The 20022-nt window shown below is 42.3% G+C and overlaps 1 protein-coding gene across 2 annotated transcripts in view; it reads right to left on the minus strand.

Annotated features, from left to right (window-relative positions):
• RCBTB1 (RCC1 and BTB domain containing protein 1) overlaps positions 1–20022 on the minus strand; it is a 49286-nt gene that overhangs the window by 3238 nt on the left and 26026 nt on the right. For both annotated transcript variants that reach the window (XM_041731287.1, XM_041731288.1), the window contains exons 6-12: positions 17488–17646; positions 14106–14213; positions 13569–13711; positions 12344–12534; positions 8705–8831; positions 6086–6237; positions 5440–5570 (exon numbers count right to left, since the gene is read on the minus strand). In XM_041731287.1, the coding sequence (XP_041587221.1) occupies positions 5440–5570; positions 6086–6237; positions 8705–8831; positions 12344–12534; positions 13569–13711; positions 14106–14213; positions 17488–17646 (1011 nt within the window). The remainder of the gene's footprint in view (positions 1–5439; positions 5571–6085; positions 6238–8704; positions 8832–12343; positions 12535–13568; positions 13712–14105; positions 14214–17487; positions 17647–20022) is intronic.

Below are 20022 nucleotides of genomic sequence, written 5' to 3' on the forward strand. Positions count from 1 at the left end.
CGGAGACGCGTCCCCTCCCGCTCTCTCGGCGCGGCCCTGCAAACGGACGCCCCCTCCTGTCAGGGCCCCTGGGCCCCAGCTGAAGGACGGCCCCTTCCCACCTAGCGGTAGGACGGAGTCGCGTCTAACGTGCGGCGTCAGCTGCTGCCGGAGTTCTGCTTCCCACATAACTCGCGACGCGTTTAAAATATCAGCACGACCCCGCGTCAGCGTGTTTGAACGGGAGTCCAGGAGGCTGAGGTACGGCTGGGCGTCCCGCAGACCACGTGGAACACCCCTCCTCACGCCATGACCGAGGAAAACGCCCTCCCCCTGGTGCTACGACCCAAAGGTCAAGCAACAGCTTTCGGCACTAGATTATATTCCACGGGGAGATAAAAGTCATTTTGATTTTATTCATCAAAAATAGAAAACTAGTTTTTCTACACATGATTTAGGGAGAAATAACCAATCATTAGCACAGAAAGTTCTTCAAACCATGCCATGTATCGGACAAGGATCCGTAAATACTAACCTTTAATTACGTGATTTCAGATTCAAAGAAGACTGCACTAAATCCTCACACTGCAAAACCTTATCGTGTCCACGTCTAGAAATCTAGAATTCAAGTTTTTTAGAGTACGTGTGGAAAAACCGAGTTTGTCCAGTTTCCTAATTACACAGAGGCTGTCTTGAGTATAAACTTTAAGAACTTTCTATGTAGCACAAGTTTACAGAGGGTGCCCTACTGGCCAATCACTCCACACATGAATGAAAACAGGCCCATCAAAGGGCCTTCCCTTCCCCTCCAGCTAGTGTGAATTGGTGAGAGATCTCAGGATTCAAAAAATGTTTTGCAGTTTCAAACATTAAAAGTTTAACTAGAGAATCCTGAAAATAATCTAAATCTGGGCTATTTATGTAAGTAATTGTTGTTTAATAACTGAATCTTGCTTAAGGCAGATCTACGGAAAAGGAAGCAGTGAACGCACTGGAGAGAGAGAAACTGGGTTTGCAGGTTCACTTGCGTGAGCCCGAGGGGTGCGGCCACGCAGCCGACCCGCAGCTGACCCCAGAGCCAGCGCCCTGAGCCAGTTGGCCTTTGATGTGTAAATGAGATAAAGGTTTTTCTGATAACTCTTAAGTATTTGAAGAACCAAACATGATCCGTTCACCTTATTCTGCAAATGGTCATATCTTCACTACCCAGAAAACCTCTAGTAAGTTACCTAGAACAGGACTGCGGGGCTTTCTATACAGTATCTCCGAGAAGAACAAGAAGGACCATCTGACCAGTAGACGAAGCTCATCATAGACGGAAAGCATCTTCTTAAGGCGCACCGAATACAGGAGTGGGGAGGGTATAAAATCAGGGGCTCTAAAACGGTATTCTTGGTACTTTACTAAAACGGAATTCCTTATTAATGAATAAATGGTGGTGAAATTATTATAAAGTGGTTCCGAGGTAAATCAGATAAAATATCAGCTTTGCTGCAATTAGCAAGGAAGCGCAAAATAAACTGCTATTCTGAAATAATTTATAAATCCATTCCAAATTTTCTGACATTTATATTATTTCATTAACTTGTATACTCTGAAGATAACTTGTTTTTTCTTTCTATAGATTTTTCTTTAGTAACAAAATAAACCACAAACAACTGATGGCTTTAATACCCACATTTAAAAAAATGCTACTACAGCCTGAATGAACTTAACCAATCCTAAGTCCTCCAAAGCTAAAATAGGTGAATGCTAAGAATTCTATGGAAGGCACATGGCCAGGGTGACATAGGTGGCCTCTGTGTCACAAGCCCCACTCGAGACACATTCCAGATGGCAAGAGACTGTGAATTACTCCTACTTATGTCCAAACATGTTGTTAGGGTAGTAACAAAAATGAAACCCCAAAACTTTAAGTTTAGAATTTATTTTATAGTGTATGTCAGGTGCGAAATATTCCAGATCACAGTGGTCTTTGGTTTTGTTTTTTAGAATACTTAAATGTCTTACTACACAGGACAAAATAAGGTGCTTTGTCTCACTAACCAAAAAAATACAGTCGACTGTAAAACTTTTCATGGAAAAAAGTTTTCATGGAAAACTTTTAATTTCAAAAGAGAAGGAAAAAAAAACCTCACCATCTGGCTTTAGCATAAAACTTTTCAATACCAATATCCCAAACCAATTCTGGAATTAGATTCCTGGCCTTATTATTTATGGCTTCCCACCAATAGCAAAATCTTAGGACGTAAGTTGCTCAGCAAGGAGGACTTTCTGGGAAGCTCTCTACTCTGGTTCTCAACTATTTCTCCTAATGTTCAAACATATATAGAAAACAAAAATTTGGGATACCCGTGTGGCCCAGTGGTTGAGCTTCTGCCTTTGGTTTAGGTTGTGATCTTGGGGTCCCGGGATCGAGTCCCCCATCGGGCTCCCTGTAGGGAGCCTGCTTCTCCCTCTGCCTGGGTCTCCACCTCTCTCTCTCTCATGAGAAAATAAAATATTTAAGAAAACAAAAACAAAAACAAAAAACAAAAACTTCCTGAAACAATATAAATAGAAACATTTCAAAATTCATGTAATGAGAACTAGAACTCTCTTGGTACAGCGTTTCATTCACATTTTCTCCCTTGATGGCAATGTTCACTTGGGTCTGTACTGGAGGGATAGAGAAGTGCTCCTGCGCGAAGCCCTTCAGTCACAACCTACAGAGAGCCTGGCAAAGCGCTCGCAACTCGGGCTCCACGAGCAGCTTACTGTAAAACAATCTTCCTCACTACTGAGTCATTTTTGTTGCTTTTATGTGCGTATATTTGCTTTGAAACTATCTTGTCAAAGGGGGTATAGAGGAACTGCAAAAACTTTCAGAAAAGAGAAGAAACACGAGGAGCACGTAATCTCCATCTTCCTAGTACTTCAACCACAGGATGAAGGAAGAGTCATCTGGTCTCCCTAAGCAGAACTTCTGAAAGTCACTCAATTTTTTTGGCAATTAATTTCCAATCTGACTTAAGAGTAGCTTCCTATCAACTAATGGATTCGGTAAGTGGGTTTTATTTTTATATCCTAAACACTTTTTTATTTACTTACTGCATTTTAGAAGGAACTATAATGTGAAAGTACATTAGTCAATTATAGAACTCCTGTAAGAATCTAAAAATAGAGAGAGCCTAGAAAGACAGAGGTGGTTCTTTCTCTTTTTGTCTTCTGTTTTCTAATTTTCCTACACTGAATGTATAGTATTTGTGGGGTTGGAGGTTTTGGTTTTTGCATTTTTTAAAAAAGCACAGCTTTGTGCTGAGGTATTTTGAATACATTTAATCATTCATTTAACTCCACATACACTCTTGAGCGCCGACCAAATGCCCATACTCTCACAGACTCTAGGGAATCACATGTATTTTCAGTCTCAAGGAAGGGACAGTATTTAATGTGTCTATACTTAATATGAGAAAAATGAAAACAGGTAAATAAAAAAAACAACAAACGAGCTGGCGGGGTAGACGTGGCACAAGGTTTTTTTCTGTGAACTTTCTGGGGTAGATTTTAGCTTAAAGTGAGAAAGAAATTTCCAGCACCTAGTGTGGAGATGTTTGCCTCTGGCCAGATGGTTCTAACTGGTTTTAGTCAGCAATATCCTAATCCCAGGAATGTGGACCTCATTAGCAGGGAAGAGTGGTAGGGAGAGACCCAGAGAAGATGCTGAAGTCAATTAACAAACAGACAGAACAGACATCGGCCAGTTAAAAACTGTATGACTGAAAAAAAAAAAAATTGTATCACTGGGTAGAATGGAACCTAAAGAAAGAGCACTTGTAATAAAGAAGTTCATGGCGTCACAGAAGAGGCAGAAAATCTATACTTCCATTTCCTATTAGAAATGATCTACTTTGATCATCACTCCATCTGTTGCCAGGCCACAGTGAAAGTCAGCTGTTTGACCTTATCAATTATTTATAATCATAATATAATCTCAAATAAAAATAGGATGCATTGTGGAAAATATAAGACACAATGATCCATTCTGATCCCTAAGTGTGATAAAGATGAAGTCTGTCTTCCCCCACACCGAGGCAACAGTTACAGACCTCTGCAGGTGTTTGGTAAATCCCCAGATGCCAGGCACTGTGCCTGGTCAAATGATGACAAAATCCCTCTAAGAATGGGCTGTGTCATTAAAGGTGTCTGCCTTAGTCAGACCTCTTGAACTCCAAGGCTATTGCTCTCTACCTTTTGTTCTCTATAATTTTTTTTTAAGATTTTATTTATTCATTCATGAGAGACAGAGAGAGAGAGAGAGAGGCAGAGACACAGACAGAGACACAGGCAGAGGGAGAAGCTGACTCCATGCAGGGAGCCCGACGTGGGACTCGATCCCGGGACTCCAGGATCAAATCCTGGGCTGAAGGCGGTGCTAAACCATTGAGCCACCAGGGCTGCCCTGTTCTCTATAAATTTATAAAACCAACCATACCAGCCTTTAGTTCACCAGCTCTCCTTAATACGTCCTCAGGTGGTACCATATTCATTCAGTTCAACAGACATTTATTACCCAGTGCCTACTGTGTGCCAGGCACTACGGGCTTCAGAGATGAATAAGAAACTGTTCCTGCTCTCAAGCGGCTTACAATCTGATGACATTCTGGTCCTTAACTTCAAAAAAATGCACTAAATGCAAAATTTTAGACTCCCCAAAGGCCATTTATTCATGGACTCTCTAGAGATCCATGAATCCTAGATTAAGAATTCGATCCAGGGGCGCCTGGGTGGTTCAGTGGTTGAGTGTCTGCCTTCAGCTCAGGCTGTGACCCCCGGGTCCTGGGATCAAGACCCGCATCAGGCTCCCCACAGGGAGCCTGCTTCTCCCTCTGCCTGTGTCTCTGCCTCTGTGTCTATTACGAATAAATTAATTTTTTAAAAGAGAATTCAATCCGTACAAAACCAATCATTCACAACCAAACACACAAACAGAAAGGAGTCCAGAGCAAGTTCTTGACACATGAATAGCTGAGTTATAATTAGAAAAAGACAGAGTTTCGGAGCATACACAGATAGGAATCATACAGCATCCTTGGTTTACAACACGGTAGACTTAGGGAGACGGCAAAGTGAGTCTTGAAAGAAATATGTGTGCTGACCTTGAGAAGCACCTCAAGCTAAAATATGGCAAGAGCCCAACTGGGTAGGACACTCTATTCCAACCCGCAGGACAGCTGCTTGGACCTCAGTTTCTTTTCTTAGTTAAAAATGAAAGTAGAAAAACAATCATTTTTGAAACTATGAACATAGAATAAACTAAGCAAGGCCAGATTTCATTTTTTAGGGCCCAGTCAGTTCATGGATTCCCTAAAGAGAAGTGAAATTACTCCAGTTCCTTGTCTCATGCAAGAAGGCGGGGGTGGGGGTGGGGGTGGGGGGCAGGGGGCGGCCCCGGGGAGTTTGTTTGTTATTTTATGTTACCTCTGCATCGTATCTGACTGCAGCAGAGAACAGTGAAAACGCATTCTCCACAGTAATTCCGCGCTTGATAATGTGCTGACAAAGCTTTCTCAGTCGGTTTTCACAGTAAGACGTGGCCAAGTCCAAAAGACCTAAAAGCAAAAAGTATGGAAGGTTTAATCAAGTTTACGCTAATTTCCCACAATTTATGAACATACATATTTCATTTTGCCAAAAAGTTATGTAGATAAATCAGAAGTTCCTTAGTGAATAATACTCTAAAGTTTATTAAATAAATCCTTTTCACGCCTTACCTCCCCCATCCCAGAGCTGACCTCCCCTACACTCACTTCATACCACTTCTTCTACAACACAGAGGGGAATAAACAGGACCCCCCGCCCCGATTTTGTTTCCAAGAGGAGATGCTAAATGCATTAGCAATGTGCACTTCAGTATCAACAGATTAACACAGTCCACGATCGTAACCTGTGGCCGCAAGTGTTAACCATAATAATTATATAACACTATTTTTAAAGGCATTTACTTCAAATACTGTCTGAAAGCCACGTAAAAACCAATAAACGACACATTTTCACGCTTCAGCGCTATTAGAGCACGAGGGGGATTCTGACGGCGCGGCTCAGCCCATCCCGGCGGCGGAGGTACCTATGGCATCCTCGGGCGGCAGGTCCACTGTGTCTGTGTAGAGGTACTGGAGGAAGGCACGGTACACTGGGTAAGAAAACTGGTCTATTTCTATCACCTCCTTCATATCCTCGTTCCAGTAAGACTGGAACATGGATCGAAAGTGCTCACACCTAAACAGAACATGGAGAGTTAGCTCGTGCGGTAGGACAGGCGTCCCTACCTACGGCTACACGGGGCCCACACGCTCCAGGATCAGGAACCTTTCGCTAGCACAGGCTTTCGCATTCACTTCTTGCATATATTCACTTGCATTTTTTTGACGAGTATCTCCCATTAAATATTAAGAATTATAAACAGAGCCTAGAAGTACCACGCGGTACACCGAATATAATTTCACAGTCCTCATTCAGATCAACCATTCTGCTCACTTGTTTTTCTTAAAAAGTGTTGTAGGGAAATGCATTTTAACAATGAAATTAAAAGAAATTCAGGAATGAGAGTTCAAACCTTTGACTATATCAACATCATTTGGGGACCCCTGGGTGGCTCAGCGGTTGAGCGTCTGCCTTTGGCTCAGAGCATGATCCTGGGGCCCCAGGATCCAGTCCCACATCAGGCTCCTGCATGGAGCCTGCTTCTCCCTCTGCCTGTGTCTCTGCCTCTCTGTGTGTGTCTCTCTCATGAATAAATAAAGGGAATCTTTAAAAAAAAATCATCAAATAACTTATTTGGTTTTTAATTTTCATGTAATCAGCATATTCTTAAAATGGCTTTAAATGTTAACTGGATTACATTTAGGCTGATTATTATCCCATTACCTTACATGCTAATTTTCCTTCTTTTCTGATACATCTTCAAAACAGCCATCAGGCTTATATTGTTCCTCTGCTTTGACCTGCTCCCTTTCCAATCCTCTCAAGCCTGTTACCAACTTATGTACAAAATATATTCACTAGGAGGGTCACAAATTTCAAAAAAACCTAAGCGGGTCTTTTTATGTAGTATTTGCATGTAAAAAAGCCACCTGCGGGAGAAACTGATTACTAAAGACTGAGATTTCTTAAGTAGGCAATATACTTCAGTTTTAAAAAGCCATCTTTCCAGGTCCTTTTAAAATGAGATGTGGTGTAAATAAACAGTATTTTCTTTTTTTTTTTTAATTTTTATTTATTTATGATAGTCACACAGAGAAAGAGAGAGAGAGGGAGGCAGATACTTAGGCAGAGGGAGAAGCAGGCTCCATGCACCGGGAGCCCGATGTGGGATTCGATCCCGGGTCTCCAGGATCATGCCCTGGGCCAAAGGCAGGCGCCAAACCGCTGCGCCACCCAGGGACCCAAACACAGTATTTTCAAAATCCATTCACAACTAAAAGAATGGCCCCAACTCCATAAGATATTGCTTCATCTGAATAGTAAAAAAATAGTTGTCTAGGCAAGGAATGAGCAATTAAAGGAAGAGACGGGCTGACCACAGGTTCACAGAAAAAAGGAACATTTCCAGTTCATCTTTTAATACATTGGTTCAGATATTTACTTTCTTAGTAATGACTGACATATAGCAGTAATGACTGATACATGGCTTTTGTGTTCCCTTATATCATGTTATTTTGTAAATAGATTTTTATTTTTTTATTTTTTAAAGATTTTATTCATTCATGAGAGACACAGAAAGAAAGACAGAGATGCAGGCAGAGGGAGAAGCGGGCTCCATGCAGGGAGCCTGTCCGGGGACTCGATCCTGGATCCCAGGATCACGCCCTGGGCCAAAGGCAGACGCTCAACCACTGAGCCACGCAGGTGCCCCATGTAAATAGGTTTTTAACTAAATCTCAAAAGGGTCTTGTAAATGGGCAGTCCAACTCTCAATGGCCTCACTTCATTCGCCTCTTTCTCAGTAACGGCAGCCTCAGGGAGCAAGGGTCCAAACGACTATTAATAAACACAATCCCGTCATCTATCTAAAGAACATTCCTTTAATTAGGAATTAGATGGCCCTCATGGTCAGAGACCCATTCTGGACCATGAGAGTTTTCTGCTTGGGGAAAAATGAATCTTTAAGTGTAAAAGAGGACATACTCTTCATTAACAATGTTTTATATTTTTTTAAACGTGTAAATACATTTGTCAATGGAAATAAATAGTCACAAGATCCTCATTTAAAACACAATATAGACAGGGCTCCTGGGTGGCTCAGTTAAGTGTCAGACTCCTGATTTCGGCTCAGGTCATGATCTCAGGGTGGTGAGATCGAGCCCCCGGCATCGCCCAGCACAGAGACTGTTTGGGATTCTCTCTCCCTTTCTCCCACCCTCGGCTCACAGCGCGCTCTCTCTCTCTCTCTCTCTCTCTTTCTCTATCTTAAAAAAAAAAAAAGGAAAAAGAAAAAAACCCTAACACAATATAGACAAATATTTACACTACCACATGCCTTTTCAAAAAGGCACACGAGTGCACATTCACACACATGGGCAAAACTCTTTGATAACACACGGATCCTATTCACAAAGATATTAAGTTGTACCATTTCTCTCTACTGCCAAGGCAGTAGTCCCCATTTTGTGGAATAACAAAAAAAAAAATGGAGAATTCAAAAAAAGAAAGAGTTATTGATATCTCTAAGCTCATGCAAAAATACCTGATTTTCAAAACAGCTTTATGGACATGGATATATTTCCCATCGATTCGAAACTTCAGATCAGCAGTTTCTGGACTATCAAATTCTTTCTTCAGTGATTCAGCAACTGTTAAAAAGTCTTCATGTTCTGAAGGCAAAAACACATTATTAATACAGAAAGCTCAGGAAACTTGCTAGAGTTATGAAAGATTTCAAAAAGATAACCATCAGCATGACGAATAATTCCATCAGATTTTTTTCAAGAATTCATGTCTTATTTGACAAATCAATTTCACTGTATCAAAATAAGTATCTTGAGTCTACAAACCACCTAAAATAAGTAGCTGGAAAGGCCGATTACCAGTCTTACATACTAAGTTAGACATTTTAAAATGTCTATTTTTTAAAAGTAGAAAAAGTTATAGATTATATAACTACTTACTTAAAACTTCAGTGGTTCTCTTCGAGGACCAAGAATTTATCCATTTTCCTTGACCAAGACACCAAGAATACCTTTACTCTGCTTTAGGATTGCTTCAAGGGGATGATAAATTCAACCAAAGGAATGGCAAGAAAATAAATGTACCAGTGAAGTAGCAACGCTACACAGTCCTGTTCTTATACAGAGAAAACCTACATCCTAGGTATGTGGAAGGATACCACCTTAATCCTAAAAATAAAGGCACAAACATTAATGCCTACGTGCTATCTAAAACCAGAGCAAATTTACCCAGTAACAATGTATACACAAAGGGAACAGTTTTACAAAAACATGATCACACAGCCTGATAAGAACCGCTGGTACGACTCTACGTAAGTAGAACTGTGTCCTTAGGAAGAAAGGTGAAGGCACTTGTACAAATTACTTAACACCTTCCTGTGCCGTATATGCACGAGCAAAGGAAAACAAGTAGAAGGCTAACAGGGAAACAAAAAAGATTACTGAGATCACTGGCGATGAACACAGGTGCTGTGAATAGAGGCGACAGGTGTGGACCGCCCGCAAGATGAGAATGGGGCTGTGTCTCAAGAGCCTGCTGCTCTTGGAGGAGTGACATCTGCTAAAACTGAGGCTGAAACTTAGCAAATAAGCTTATCTGTGAGCTTTATTTTTTTTAATATTTTATTTATTTTATATATACATAGAGAGAGAGAAAGAGACAGCAACAGAGAGCATGACTGGAGACGAGAGGGAGAAGCAGAGCAGAGCCCAAGGCGGGGCTCCATCCCTGGACCCCGGGACCATGACCCGACCTGAAGGCAGCTGCTTAATTGGCTGAGCCCCCCAGGCGCCCCTCTCCAGGAGCTTTATCATCAGAATCTCTCAAGGAAATGGCATTTGCCCATGCCCTCCCCTGAGCTCCCAGAATGAGAGCTCTCCCAACTATGGGGGAAAGTGGACAATCTCTCAAAAATCAGGTTTTCCCTGACCCTGTAACCTAGATCCCTGGCAAATAAAAGAAAGGAAATGACTAAGATGGCAAGGAGCCCAGAGATCTAAATTTCTACCCCACCCATACACAAAATAGATTCCTATCAGTGCCCCCACTTCTGCATCAGTCCTAAGGGTTGAAATAACCCTTTTCCCCCTTTTGGTTCCGGGAAACAACTACAATAACTCCTTTCAGAGAAGTCTTCCTATGAGGTATTTCCTCAGCATCTGACTTTTTTTCTAACACTCAGTTGAGATGGTAAACTGAGAGGAAAAAAACTCTTCTGACTTTTAGTGGGTAGATGGGAAAGAAATCACCTGGGAGATACTAAATGATCTTATCTTTTCCAAACAGTATTTAAAAATGTTACACCTTTTCTTCTGAAAAGGATGTCTTAAAAAAAAAAAAAAAAAAAAAAAAAAAAAAGGATGTCTTTTCAGGATTAGGATTTTTGAGAGGTAAGTACCTAGAGAAGCCTTTCATAAACAGGTTAAGAAGCACACTGGAATATGAAGATGTACACAGTGTGTGGCTGGACCTGCCATACGTGCGTGATTATGCTCAAATGGTCCCATTCTGTTAACTATTCTTTTTTCAAATCACAACATTCACTGCAAAAAAAAAGATATTGTAAAAAAATATATATTGTAGGCACAACGGAGGGGCTCAGTTAAGTGTCTCACTTGATTTTGGCTCAGAGCCCCATGTCGGCTCCATGCTGGGTGTGGAGCCTGCTTGATGATTCTCTCTCTCCCTCTGCCCTTCCTCACCCTCCCCACACTCTCTTTAAAAAAAAAAAAAAAAAAAGTATATATTGTATTATAGAGAACCTGGAAATGTTCTATTTATTTCACTTTAAATTAAGCAGCAGTTTAACTCTTCGTAAACACAGTTGTCCCCATGACCATAAAGACTGGTCACCTGATGATGACTGCCACTGCCAGCTGTCTGACACGCCTGAGCATGACATGTATTACAAGGCTGGCCTTCACTATCAATTGCTAACGCAACCCAAACCCTACTGTTGACAAGAGCTACTCATTTTCAAGCACAGGCCATCATGACCCACTTATTCCCTCTGCATATAAAGAACAACATAGAAGAAAAGCATCAGCAAAAATGGCAGAAATGTACAAGAAATAAAAGACTTTAAACTCCTCTTGTTGATGGCTACTCAGCTTTATGACACCTCACCTCTTTCCATCAATGAATCTTGAAAAAGACAATATTCAGAAAAGGGACAGATCTATATAACCAAAGATCATCCTAAATTATACTACCCTAATACCTTGGTTTCTATGCCCTTCTGACATAAAAGTACTTGAGATTGATTGAAAGAAAAGGAGAGAAGAAAGTGGAATTAACGTGCCATCCTAAAAATCACAAGTTTTTCATTTTTTACCGTTCGTTTTTGGTTCATATTGAATTACATAATAAATTTAGTATAACAAGAACACTTAAAAACAGGTTACTCAAAAAAAAGAAAAAAAGGCTACTCAAACAAGTATTTGGACACAAATACTATAACAGCAGTATTCATAGCAGTCAAAGGTGGAAACCATCCATCAAATGTTATCCATAGATGCATGGATAAATAAAATGTGGTCTATACACAAAACACGCTTTCATTCAGCCATAAAAAATTAAGTACTGATATATACAACACGGATAAGCCTCAAAAACATTAAGTAAAAGAAGCTAGACCCAAAAGGTCACACATTATATGGTTCCATTTATAGAAAATACCCAGATCTCAATTCAAAAAAAAAAAAAAAGGAAAAAAAATACCCAGATCACGTAAATCCCTATAAACTAAAAGCAAATATGTGATGGCCAAGGATGGGGAAAGGGAGAATGAGGAGCAACGGCACAACAGGTACAGGGCGATGAAAATGTTTTAGAACTGGATATAAATGGTGTTTGCACAACACTGTGGACATACTAGATGCCTCTGAATTGTACACTTTCAATGGTTAGCTTTATGGATGTAAATCTCACCTCAATTAAAATGAAAGCACTAAAGGGGAGAAAATAAGAAGTCCTATAACATTTTATAACATACAAATACATTTTATTATGCAAATCTAATTTGAGGAAAGGAATGAAAGCTTTTGGAGAATAAAACATTCTAGAACCTGAAGGAGCCCACAACCAGCAAACATAGAAGCACTGGCCAGTCGCTAGTACCGCTCTTTTCCTGGGTGGAAGCAGCCCTGGGCTTTCTTACCTACAGACAGGAGGCGCCACGAGACGGCAGGCGTGGCGAAGCAGGCGAACACGTCGTCGGTGCAGGAGAAGTGGGTGAGGTGAGGCAGGACCACCGACTGGCCCCGGCACTGGCCCCACATGTACACGTGCCCGCCCTGGGTCTTGGCCGCCGACGTGTGCGCCGAGTGGCAGGCCGCGATCTCTACCACCCTGGAAAATTTTAAGAAAAATGTATGTCATTTATTTATCAGAGACGCCTACAGCACACAGCAGAAGATAGAAGATAGAGGTCATGCTTACAGCACTGCACACAACAGCCCCCGACAGGGACATCAGCTGTCAAATCAGGCATGAGGACAAAACCAGAAGATCACAGCAAGAGTACCGTGGTCTCCCCTGGCTCGCTGCTCCACTCCTCATCCTAACCTCATTCCCAAGGTTACTAACTAACTAACGCAAACTGTTGAGGAAAACTTGGAAGAAGGGACTAGAAACCAAAGTAGGTGAGGAAAGTGGACAGAGGCAAAATGTCCTGATAGTTCCCGGGGCTTAGCCAGTGGCAAAAAAATAAATAAATAAATAAATAGTACCTTCAATATATTGTTTCTTTAATATGACTTTTTCTCTCACCCCTTAAATAAGCACTGGCCTTGGGGTAATGGACTCTGAACTCCTAATGCAAACGGACACCATGCCAGACACATTTCTCTGTACGCTTCTCAGGCACGGTTCCACAATCAGAAGTCAACCCTCTAAAACTTAGTGGGCAAAAACTCACGATTTGGCTGAACAAAGCATTTATTCCGGCAACACACATTAAATCAAATCAATATTTAAATTGATATTGACCTTTTAAGAGATTTTATTTATTTAAAAGCTATTTTAGTTGGCTCAAAGGGAAAGTCTGTACTACAGTCTGAATTTCTACATGGTGATAGGCCCTACTTTGCTTCCCTACTAGACAGGTCACAAGAAGTCAGTAAGAATTATACCAGGATGCATTAATGCCCACCAATCACAGACGGTTATTTTTGAAAGCTGCACAAGAATCATACCAAGTTCATGTTCCTTCTGGCTGCGACTCAAACTCTTGTTCAAAATCACAATGTTAATAAAAAGAAGAGTTACAAAAAAAAAAAAAAAGAAGAAGAAGAGTTATAAAGCCAAACCCCATAGCTTCAGCACACACAGTCCCAAGTCCAAAACCACACATATAATCCCGAGACACGGTACAGCCCAGTTACCTTTCTTTCTCCACCATGATGTGTGCCGGGCTTAGCAGGTTATTTTTATTGCCAGTTCCCAGCTGCCCATACGTGTTAGCTCCCCAGGCATAGAGCAAGCCCTCATCTGTTAGTGCTAGAGTGTGTGCATAGCCGCAGACAATCTGCAAGTAAATTTAAATGGTCACCGTAAATAGGAAAACAGGAAGGGCGGGGAAAACATCTACCTAAAGGTCACAGCCAGCTTCTGCAGAATGCCAATTCATCATCAGGTATGGACTGACATTCTCTGGAACATTAAAGAGGCATTAGAAAAGCCTAAGACTGAGACCACTAGATTTTTCCATTGCTTTTTTTTAACTTGTCAAGACTGATGTGTCACCCCCGTGGTGTCCTTTCTCATCATGAGAATTTAGGGAAGATAGAATTTTAATTGTGGAAGATGAAAGCACACAGTATTGTCTGAAATAGATTCACTGGAGAGTAAATCTCCAACCTTCTCCAAGTCCGAGCAGGGAGCTAGACAGGGGGAGGCGCGGCGGAGCCCAGCACACGTACCTGGTTCACACACACACTGTGCAAAGCTGCCACTCTCACAGGGGTCAGCTGATTGCCATTGTTTCCCAAGCCTAGCTGACCATTGCCATTGTAACCCCAGCCATAGACCTTAGAGAGAAAGGGAGAGAACAGGCTTTTAAAACTGGTAGTAAAAATTATAATAATAATAAAACTGGTAGTAAGAGGGACGATATAACATGCAGTCCATCTAGACAAATCAAGTGCTTTTCCATTTCCAACACCCAATTCTACTCCATGTGATCCTAGAAGGGATCTCCAAACAGAAGGGAACTGGGGGGCAGGCGGAGGCGGGGGCAGATAACGGAATTTGGCATGAGCTCCTACACGCATAACTTACTGTTTGGATAGCCTTGGGGCAAGTCATTTATTCTCATTTTATAAATGAGGAAGCTGATGCTCATTAACAATTATTAAGCACCTTTTATAGGCCAGGGCAGGATAAAAGTTACTAGGGATACATTTTCGGTTGCAGTTTAACAGGAGAGATGGACACAGGCCAACTCTTTGCAGCCAGGTGGCGAGCGCTAGCCTGGAGATGCCATCAAGGCACTATGAGAGTAGAGAAGGGACAGGAGTTAGCTACAGGAGGCAAGTCGAGGAGTCTGAGCAGGGCTGAAGGATAACTGGAAGTGAAGGTGCCCCAGGGAGAAGACACAGAATGTGCTGGAGGCAGACTCCAAAAACAAGCAGGTGGGGCTGGCAGGACACCTCCAGCAGAGCGGCAGGGCAAAGCACTACAAGGGGAAGGGAAGGCCAAGGGGATCCAGGGCCAAAACACGTAACAGGGCCAGGAGAAGGCATCGAGGGGTCTTCGCTGAAACATTCCAAAACCAAGATTAATACTGGAACATCTTGGAAAGATCATGCCGGCTGCACATAAAGGTGCCTGGACCATGTGAGGCCAGAGGCAGGACGGCCATTCAGCAGATAAACGTGTCTGTCCTTAGCACACGGGTGAGCTCTGCCGAGGCGGTGACAGTGCGACGGGAGAGAAGAACAGACGGGAAAGAGGGTCCAAAGAAGACACAACAGAACGTGGTGACCCCTTAGAAATCTGGCAAAGGGAGGCAACAGCTGGAGGAAGCAGAGCTGGACGGAGGTCAGCCAGCAGCGGCGAGGGCTAGAAGAGCAAGCGTGGGACGCAGGACCAAGCACCACCAGGAACAGAGTAAAGGTCTGGTCAAACGAGAAACCTGAAATGTGGGGCTGCACCTCGGCGATGCGGGCAAACAGATGGGGCTTTTCAGGGCCACGGGACAGAAGGGGAAGGGGGACCGAGGACCTAAGGTACTAGCAAGAGGCGGTTAAAAGCACTTTCCACATCATAAGAGCAACAGGTTTTAAATTTCCGCAGAGAAATCTGGCCACAGCCATCAAAGGTCTTAATGGCATAGCCCCGACCCAGAAATCTCATTCCTGTGAACCTTTTCAATAGAATACATAAGTGTGCAAAGATACACAGGAGCTCACAAAGTCAGTGCTACAAGCTGTATAACAGCAAAACTTTAGGAACAATCAAGAATTTCCATTAGTAGAGCTCTGGGTAGGGGTGATCCACACACAGAAAACTAAGCAGCCATTATAATGGAAAGCAGCTCCAAACGGTCTGATAATAGGGGTAACCATCTGTGTTGTCAGCAGAAGCTCGCAGAATCGCAGAGAAAACCAGTACCCATGACAATCCCATTTTTTTATACCAGACAACTGTATTCACCCATATAGAGCTGCTTATAGAGAAGAGGATATTCATTAAACTATTACTAAGACTGGAGAAAAGGTACCCACTTTTTACTTTCCATGTTTCATTTCCTTTGTGACAATAACCACATAATTATAATTTTGAAATTAAATTCATTTTTAAAAAATAAAGGAATAGTGAAAGAATACTGGGTTGGAGGATGTCCAGTGACTATCCCAAGAAATTCTGAAATCATCCAAGATGACATCAAGATTGATTCAAAAAATAAGTTACCACATCTGGTGAACATGGCGTGAGAGAGACCTGTCAAATCACTATGTTGTACGCCTGAAACTAATGTAAAAGTGTGCGTCGACTCTACTTCAATAAAAAAAGAAAACAAAAACAAGTTCATATAGAGAGAACAGACTGGTGGGGGCTGGGAGGCGGGGGCAAAATGGGTGAAGGGCGTCAAAAGGTACAAACTTTAGTTATAAAATAAGTCATGGGGCTATAACGTACAGCAAGATGGCTCTAGGTTATAACACTGTATCGCACGCCCAAAAGTTACCGAGAGAATAATCTTCAAAGTTCTCATCACAAGAAAAAAACTGTGTGGGGACAGATATTAACTAGACTTAGGTGGTAATCACCTTCACCTATATGCAAATATTGAATCGTTATGTTGTACACCTGAAACCAATATAATTTATGCCAATTATACCTCGATAAAAATAATTAAAAAAAAGAAGTTAACATAGGGGAGTATTCAGAAAACTCTCAAGCACGCTAGCACCGCAATGCATAATCCCTACATCTATATCCACAGACCTGTCTTGGTGGGGCGCTGGGCGGCTCAGTCAGTTAAGCATCTGCCCTCATATCAGGTCATGATCTCGGGGTCCTAGGATGGAGCCCCAGGTCCTGTTGGCTCCCTGTGCAGAGGGAAGTCTGCCTCTCCCTCTCCCCCTGGCTAACGCTCTCGTGCATGCGCTTGCTCTCTCAGGCGTTCTCTCTCAAATGAATAAAATCTTTAAAAAAAAATCACTTCGAAGACATTTATCTTTGTATAATTTTGCTTCACTAAGACATTCACAGATTCACAGGTCCGTGTAAGTAAAAGTTACAACCAGAATAATTGTATAGAAATAACCATCAGCTCAAAGGGAACCATGGTAAAGAACCACCAAAAGCTGACTTTTTTTTAAAGTAACCAACAACAATTAGGACAAAAAATTCTGCTTTTGCAAGCTGCTTCCTCCTGTGAGCAAACATTCCAGATGCAGGCCCCCTGGAGTCAGTCACTGCTTACAAACATCAGCTAACTTTAAATAGCGCACACTTGATTGTTTCCATTGGATGAAAAAGGTAGTATCAAATTCTTCATTACATTAAATCACAAACACCTATGGACATTAGACAATTTGGATCTCACAAAAAAATAAAATTTAGACATATTAGTATCCTTACTTGCAGATAAATCTTGGAATTTAAAAATTCATACGGAGGAGCAAACACTCTCCAGATACTCTTCAATAACTAACCAGCCAACTATCAAGGAAACTATCAAAACAAAGCACTTTCCCTCCCATGATCTCATACATGCTCCTCACGGAGAAAATGATGTTTCACTGAGAGAGGAGGTGAGGGCAGGGGTGGGGGCAGAGCACAGAGACAGCTCACCTCACCATTGTCCAGAACAGCCATGGATGAGGTCTGACCACAAGCAATGCCAACCACCCTCTTAATATGTAAACAGTTTGTGACTTTTCGAGGAGTTGGTTGATTCGTTGTAGATCCTGATCCCACCTGGCCACAGTTGTTATAGCCCCAAGCAAATACCTACACAAAAAAAGGGGGGAAAAATTACTAGTAACAGAGTGAAAATTCTAGCTCTAATGCACATTAATAATCATAAAATAAAAATAAATCCACTTAATGAATATTTACAATGTGCTACATGGCTCTAAATGCTTTCCAGGCATTAACTTCTTTAATTCTCATAGTAATCCTATAAGGTGACCCTGGGTAGGTACTATTTTCACCAGCATTTTGTATATGGAAATGGAAACAGAGAGGTTGGGTGACCTTACCTGAGGTTCCACACCAGTAAGTAGTAAATGTGGAATGTGAACCCAAGAAGTCAGCTGTGCTCTTCACCATTATGCTGTCCTGCCTCTGTAATTCTGACAGCCAGAGGTGATTTTTCAATCTGGCATCAATAGGAAATAAGACATACACTACCTAAGTAGCAGTGATATGAAAAACCTGCTTAACTCCTTGGGCACAGATATACTTTTCTTTGCCTTCATGGAAAGCATTCCGAAGCCTACAGTGCTCTTCCCTGCCACGCTGACCACCAATACTGAACATCACGTAAGCTTTCCCGGTGACTGCCAGCCATCATGATTGTAATTACCAATCACAGTTACCCAGTAAGGCTCCCAAGTACCAAAGGCATGTCTGTCCCTACAGAAACGACACCAGGTTGTTAGGTACTGTTTTCTCGGGGTTCTCATTTGCTGTCTTCCCTCCAAGCAGCCCCCTCCTCAAATGCATCCTACATACGCCTGGCCTGTGACTTGCCACAATGTGAAAACCAGATTTCTAACAAGACACATGTAGACCTCTAAACTAGTTAAGATCTAGTAAGAAAGATGAGAAACAAAACAAAAAATCACTTCAAGTTAATTACCAACTAAGCCTATCAGACAAGAGTGTGACCAGAGAGAAGAATTGGGGGGGGGGGGGGGGGGACACGGGCAAAGCCCGGGAAGGAAGCTCCTCCCAAACTAGGAGAATTTCTAAGGGCCCCGCCCCTCTCCGTGCCCCACGAGGTTGTCCTCACATATCCTGAGGTCTGGCTTCCACAATTCTTTCCTCTGTCAGCACTTCCTAGCTAAGCTCACGTGTCTGACGCTGCCTGAGACAATGACAGTAAAACCTATGGCTCGTGCCTTCACAGAACATGCACTATAGGTTCACTTCATGGGTACAAAAGAACCCGCGAAACTTCCTGAAACTGGATTCCCAGGAGTATCTAGGATAATAATGCAAATCTTTAGCACAATTATCCAAAGCAGCATATGCTGGGACGCCTGGGGGGCTCAGCAGTTGAGCATCTGCCTTCAGCCCAGGATGTGACCCCGGGGTCCTGGGATCGAGTCCCACATCAGGCTCCCTGCTTGGAGCCTGCTTCTCCCCTTGCCTGTGTCTCTGCCTCTCTCTCTGTGTTTCTCATGAGCAAATAAATAAAATCTTAAAAAAAAAAAAAAAAAAAGCATGTGCTTACAGTTAAACCAGGAATCCACGCTGCACAGAGGAGGGAATTCTAACTTTAACAATCATCCTTCAGGCACTGCTCAAGTATCCCAAGCTCCCTTGCAATGTAGCTGCCTTTTATTTAAAAACAGGGACCGGGTTCCACCAACCAAAGGCAGACTAGCCAACTGTGGATTCAAGGTGTAAGATCTGGGTGCTATGCCTAGTTCCAGCACATCTCACCCATGAAACCTTGCTCTCCCTCAGCTGCTCTGGTTTCCTCACCCATAACCTGCCCTACATAATAAAATCACTGTTAACACCACTGAGGGATTTTAAACAGGAGAACAATACGATCTGTGTTTTAGAAATCACAGGAGTAGGGGAGTGGGGGGGGCGCTGGGTGGTGCTGGTGGTTGGGTGCCCCACTCTTGGTTTCAGCTTAGGTTGTGATCTCGGGGTCGTGAGATTGAGCCCCGCACTGGGCTCCTTGCTCAGCACGGAGTCTGCTTGAGATTCTCTCTCCTGCTCCCTCTGCCCCTCCTGCTCATGCTCTCTCTTTCTAAAATAAATAAATAAATCTTAAAAAAAAAAAAGTCACAGGGGGCAGGGAGGTAAAACTTAACAGGTAGACAAATTAAAAAGCTATAGAATAAAAGAGATCATGGCAATAACCCAGGCAGATAACCCAAGGTCTGACCTAAGGTTACAGAGATGAAGAGAAATAAAATGAGACAAAAGATTAGAAGGTAGAGTCAGAGGAGCCACCTTTAAGATAAGCATGGAACTTGGGGGTGAGTAAGTGGCACAGCACCTACTGGAATGTTGGCAAAGTTATTTTCTATGACATCATTACATTTACCAAAAAGCAAAATAGACCTTAACGGATGGGGTAGTTTAAAAGAATTAAAGTACAGAACTTGGTCAACGCATCTGATTTATAGTCTTAGCAATAAG

This window comes from Vulpes lagopus, chromosome 16 (genome assembly GCF_018345385.1).
Source record: "Vulpes lagopus strain Blue_001 chromosome 16, ASM1834538v1, whole genome shotgun sequence".
Classification (NCBI taxonomy): Eukaryota; Metazoa; Chordata; class Mammalia; order Carnivora; family Canidae; genus Vulpes; species Vulpes lagopus.